Raw genomic sequence first — 5,951 nt, 5'->3', positions numbered from 1 at the left:
CGAGTGGGGTGTGGGTGGCTGTTCCCGGGTGGGTGTATGTGTGTATACGTGTGGTGTTGTATGTGTCAGGGTAGGGGAACGGGTCCGGGGACGTGTGTCAGGGGTGCGGGTGGTGTGTGTTCGTGATGGGGTGTGGGCACGAGTGGGGTAAGTGTGGGCAGCGTGTGCCTAGGGGTTGTGCGTAGGCGTAGTGTGTGGCCGAGTGTGCAGGTGTGTGCCCTGGCCGGTGTCCCCGTGTACCCCGTGCCGCTGCCATCTCGGCGTACCGGCAGTGCCAGCATCCGCGTTGGACTGAGCATCGCTGCACGGTGGCGAAGCAGCCCCTCGCCCGGCCGGTGTCAGTGCCGTGCGTGGCAACGTTGCACACAACTGTGCACGAACACACAGCGTGTGCCTGTTGCAGGGGACAGCTACCCCAGATACCGGCACCACGCGTGAACACCGTGGTCAACCTGCACCATAGTACCTCAGAGCGTTCTTTGAGTGTGGAGACACCATCAGATGGCACTGGGAGACCATCTCCTGCTACAGGGACACGGGACGAGAGCGATGCAGCGCCTTTGAATTTCATTTCCGAGGTCTGGGGAGCGGTGACCGGTGTGGTTCTTTTCCCGGAGTCTCCACAAGTGACAAGGGAAAGGAGAGAGGGGAAGGAGGAATGAGGGGTAAAGCAGAAATCCCGTGTGTCATTGTCCACACGGGCCAGCTCACACACACGCTGGTGTCTGCGTTTTGCTATCCTGAGCTGGAAAATAACGCACGTACTCCTGGCACCTCATTTACCTCTCCGTTTTAGGAGGTGATGCTCCTCCTGTGTCCCTGACAGCGTTCCTTTGCCTACAAGCTATTACTTCGTTTGTGGGTACCCTTGGAAAGAGCTGTTTAAAGCGAGGAAACATTAGAGCCAATGAAAACCGTAACCCATTTATTTGTTTCCCACTCTCCCCAGGAACGCTGCAGTCAAGATGCCTACAACAGGACTGTATAAAATGGGTGATGGAAGCAACTCTGCAACTAACTGCTTCCTTGCCAGGAACACTTTGCGCACAAGTAAAGAAGGTGACACGTCTTTAAGTGCCGCTGGCGAAGTCTCCCTGCAGAATAACGTCATGTCCGTAGGGACAGGTCCACCCTCCACCCTGTTGTTGGGCTAGATAGAGGACATATTCAGCAGTGGTTTCCTGTATGAACATCACAGCTGATAACACAGATAACAGGTGATAACAGAACTTAAAACAGTGCCCTAAAAGTCTTAAAATAATGTAAAACCTCATTAAAATGAAGAGGGCAGGATGTCCAGGGCACACGTTAAATGATGGCTCCAGCAGCCATCTCCACGTGGCAGCAGGAGGGAGGCGTCAGGCCGGCACAGGGACAGCACGATGTGGCTCTCCAGCAGCTGTGCTGAGCTAGAGCTGCTCCCTTTGCTCTGGGCTTTGAGAGTCACGTTGGTGAAATGCTTAGAAATGGCAGAAATGTCTTATAAGATTTGGGAAATGGTGGAGAGGTCTACCAGGCTAGTCGGGGGTCTGGAGCACAGGACCTTCTAGGAGAGGTTGAGGGTGCTGAGCTTGTTTTTTATCTGGCCAAAAAGAGTCCAAGAGGAGATTGTGGCTTAGGACAGCTACAGACTCCTCTTAATGGTGGCAGATGGCATAACTAGGCCAAAAATTTCACCTTGGGAGCTTTAGTTTGGACGTTGGGAAGAACTTCTTTCCTGGGAGGAGGTGCAGCTCCGGGCCAGGTTACCCTGGGAGGTGGTGGAATCGCCAAAGCCACCACTCACTGATCTAACATCGTTCATGGTTCTGCTTTGGGTGGGAGGTTGGCTTGGAGATCCCCAGAGGCTCTTCCAGTCCACGTTTCCACATCTGCAACCTATGGCTCTATTACCACCTATAAATTAGCATGTTTCCCCTCTTCTGCGGCTCTGGCTGTAGCCTTAAAGTCCCTACCTTAGATTTATGGTCACTGAACATTTGAGACTCCGGTATTTCCCCATACAGGGGGTTTTAAAATGATGAATTTCAGTGTTGGGCTGAAACACAATGCAGAGTGCAGCTACTTTGAGAAAGGCACCTTTGGCGGGCCGCACGCCCACCACACCATCTCCTCTGCCTGCGTCTCTCATCACGCCAGGGTCTGGGTGCTGGCACACAGAGACACCCCGAGGGCTTGGACTGAGAAGGGGACCACGGGGGAGAGAGCACAGCAGAGGAGAAAGCCCCCACATTCTGCCTCTGTAGAAGAAAATGATGAAGACAATATCCTAGGTGAGCCATTCCCGGTGAGTGCAGATTTCCTCTGTTATTCTCCCCCCTTGCTGCAATCCAAGGAACCAGGTGCCCCCCTCACCTGGGGGCAGCTGACGTCTGGTTTTGGGGCTCAGGTCCCAGGACACGACATTCAGGATTGCTTACATGGCTGGTGCAGGGCTAAGCATTTCTGTTTCTTTTATTTTATTTTTTTTTTCCCCCAGATGAAGCCCCACTGTTTGAAGAACCCCTCTGACCTGTGCTCTGTGAACATAAGCGGCCAAAATCTGGTCTCTGTGAGTACCAGAGACCCAAGAAGCATTAAGGAACTGCCTTAAAATTTGAAAAATTTATCACGTTAGCACATGAGTGTCCAGCTGTCAGAGAAAACACACGTCAGAAGCAGGCACAGGAAGGTGAGCCAGCCAGCTGTGAACAGGCTTGGATGATTTATCCTACAAAACTTTTGGATCGTGTCTTCATAACCAAATTAACTTGGTCTTCATTGGGTGCAGCCCCTTCCCCACTTACATCCCCTCGCAAAATGCTCTTCTTTGGGTTCAGGGATGTTCAGCTCAACTACGGTAGGAGTTGAAGTGACTTTTATTTGGGTTCATGGCTGACTTGCAATAGGTTGTTGATAGGTTTTTAGTGTCTTTTTAGGGCTCCCTCCTGGTGCTGTGAAGGTCAGATGTGCTAAATCATCGGGTGGCTACGTTTGTGGGGTCACACGTAGGTATGAGATGACCCAGGAGCCCAGCAACACGCACGGGGGAGCAAGGTCAGCAGCGAGGACGCAGAGGGGGCTTTGCTTTGGGGCTCGACTAGTCCAGGTCTTCTGGATGTCGGTCGCTGAGGCAGCTGTGCATTAAACAAATATTTTCAGAAGGGTGCTGTCCGTAGTCAGAAAAACAAATGAAGACCTAATTATGTGAAATGCTATGATTTAGGCGTTCTGAGAAAAGGAGACATCCAGTTCTTTTAGATCAGTTTAAGGGCTGGAGCAGAACGATTATTTTGTCTGTATTTTTCAGGCTAAAGACGACGATTTTGAGAAATTTGATTGCGTTGTTTTTATAAATGCTGCTGAGAACCTGCTGACACTAGGTAAGGGATTGCATTACCAAAAAATAGGCACTGCTTTTCAACCCGGGGAAGCTTACGCTTGTCTGAACAAAGGTCTAGAGCTCTACAAAGAGGTTTAGGATACACATGCGGCACTTCTTTGCAGAATTGCTTCCTTCCTGACATGGAGTTGAAATCCTTGTGCTAATTCCCTTTATTGTAACAATAATTGTGTGCCACTGTGGTACCCTTTTCATTGCTAGAAAACAAAGCTCTTTACACAGAAAATCCCCATTTAATATATAGAAGTGTGGAATAATGAAACGACTTGTCCCAACGGCTCAGAAGGTTAATGCCGGAGCTGGGAGGTGAATCCAAATCTAGTGTCATGGGCTCAGTTAATTTGAAGAAGAAAAAAGGAAATCCTTTTGTAACTAGTAAAACATACGAGCTAAATGTGCCATCCGTGGCTTCAAGCAATAATCCAGTTTGGGGTGGGAGCAAACGCATGAAAGCAAACGGGATGCCTCAGGAGTAGGCTGGTGGGGCAGCGGGTATTGTACGGAGAACCATCTAGCTGAGCTGGCATTTTCTTTCAAACATGCCCACCGACAATTCTAGTGCTCTCGTTCTTGCTGCTTTTGGTCTGTTCCAGACCTGGAGAAGACATGGTTTGTTCTGTTACTGCTGTTCCTCACTTTATGGAGCATTTTCTTTTCCACCCTTGCAGAGCTGTTTCAGAAGTTTCCAGGATTGCGGGAACTGGAACTTCCATTGAACGGACTAGGAAATCTGCAAATCACCGCTGGAGACTTCCTGCATTTGGAAGAAACATGAGGGGGATCTGAGACCTTATTCATCCCCTCCCGACCGTCATGCTGCAGCCTACACACAGCGTTGACGTATGTCCCTGCAGCGGGAGTTCTCTGAAACCGCAGGGTCTTTCTCTCTTCTTTCTTCCTTGTGACTCCAGGAAGTCTTTCCCGCTGTGTCCCTCAAGGACCTTCACGTCTTGCTTCCTCCTGCAGAGCCATCCCTCACAGATCCCCCTTGCTCAGCCCCTTGCCACAGGACCCCTTGTTTCCCCTGCGATGGGCCACCCCCTTTGCTGTAGGATCCTCTCCCTGCAGTGTGTCAGTCACCCGTGGCATCCCTCACCTCCCTGGTGCCGTGTGGTCCCCGACAGATCCCCAGCCTCCTCCACGCTGCGCTCTACCTCTCTCCGTCCCATTCTCCTCCTCTCCAGATAGGTGTCTGCAGTTTCCCCAACTTATGGGCTGCCTTTTTAACGCAGCAAAGGGGTCTGTTTGGTTTTTTCTTTGAAAAAGAGACAAAGTGGATCCCAAGAACAAGCAACTGTGCCTGGCATGATGGCTCTAGTTGTCCTCTCCCTCCAGCTTGGAGTGGGTCTCTGCTATAGAAAGCTCAGGCTCTGCCTCAGCTGTACTGACTTTGTCCAGGTTTGTTCTCTTTGAGGAGGTGTCCTTGCCTGGATTTCTCTGGTTTCTGATTGCTGCTGGATAGAAAGTTTTGCCTTAAAACATTTTTTTCCTTCTTGTGTCATTCAAAGAATTGTTGGTGGGTCAGCTGTCAGCTCTGTATGCTTGGATCCTGGCCTCCCTCCTGCCTGCAGGCTCCGGGAGGTCCTCAAATCCATGAAATGTAGGAAAGCTTCTCCCACACGCTGTTGGTAACCCACTCAAGGGTTTGACTCAGTCAGTGGGTACGTGCCCAGGTGATGGGGAACCAAATTTCCAAGGCTCATGAGCCCAGGGTTGATCCTGTCCATCCCTGTGTTGCCTCTGCGTGAGCAGCCCTGTCACTGGCGTCAGCCACGACAGGTGGGGACGGGACCTACCTAAACTCCCCCTCCTGCCATGGCCCCGTGGATCTCAGCTTCATCCATGACCAGTGTCTGGGATCCCGTTTGCTGAGAGCCCAGCCCTGGGAAGGCTAATTGGAAATTCATATTAAATTGATTTAGAAAGTGTTTTGAGCTCCTCCTGGGAAAATACAGCCTACTGTCATGCCCCAGCAAAGCTATTCCCGTTCACGTATCCCAGAAACCCTCGTCCTCGCTCCCAGCAGGGTCTGCTCCTTGGCTTTCTCCTGGCTGTTGTCACGTGTGTGAGTGGGGGGCCAGCCCCGAGCACTTCTGCCGAGGTGCGGAGTCCCACTGCTGCCAGAGAAGTCCCTGCAAGTCAGAGATGCTCACAGTGTCCCCTAGGGCGGGTGGTAGCATGACTGCAAGTCTCCTGTAAATATTTAATATCTACCTGGGGAAAGCCAACAGAGATTGTTCTTTGCTCCAGGGGATTGTTTCTCCTGTTTCCTTCAGGATCTGGATCTCTCCTACAATAACTTGTCCCCCCAGGACATTTGGACATTGGGAGATTTGTCCCAGCTCAAAGTCCTTCGCTTGACTAGGGCGGGTGGTAGCATGACTGCAAGTCTCCTGTAAATATTTAATATCTACCTGGGGAAAGCCAACAGAGATTGTTCTTTGCTCCAGGGGATTGTTTCTCCTGTTTCCTTCAGGATCTGGATCTCTCCTACAATAACTTGTCCCCCCAGGACATTTGGACATTGGGAGATTTGTCCCAGCTCAAAGTCCTTCGCTTGACGGCCAGC

The 5,951-nt window shown here is 51.1% G+C and overlaps 1 protein-coding gene across 1 annotated transcript in view; it reads left to right on the top strand.

Moving 5' to 3' along the window:
- Nucleotides 1-69: 69 nt before the first annotated feature.
- The window catches only part of XRRA1 (X-ray radiation resistance associated 1), a gene marked incomplete at both ends in the record, with an annotated part of 11,400 nt that continues 5,518 nt past the window's right edge, over nucleotides 70-5,951 (top strand). Inside the window, 7 exon segments of the mRNA XM_009698379.1 lie at nucleotides 70-147; nucleotides 950-1,066; nucleotides 2,140-2,287; nucleotides 2,480-2,551; nucleotides 3,290-3,362; nucleotides 4,051-4,146; nucleotides 5,857-5,945. Coding sequence (XP_009696681.1) covers nucleotides 70-147; nucleotides 950-1,066; nucleotides 2,140-2,287; nucleotides 2,480-2,551; nucleotides 3,290-3,362; nucleotides 4,051-4,146; nucleotides 5,857-5,945 — 673 coding nt within the window.

The sequence above is a fragment of the Cariama cristata genome, unplaced genomic scaffold (genome assembly GCF_000690535.1).
Source record: "Cariama cristata isolate BGI_N322 unplaced genomic scaffold, ASM69053v1 scaffold31914, whole genome shotgun sequence".
Classification (NCBI taxonomy): Eukaryota; Metazoa; Chordata; class Aves; order Cariamiformes; family Cariamidae; genus Cariama; species Cariama cristata.
This window is presented reverse-complemented; position numbering and strand designations above follow the sequence as displayed.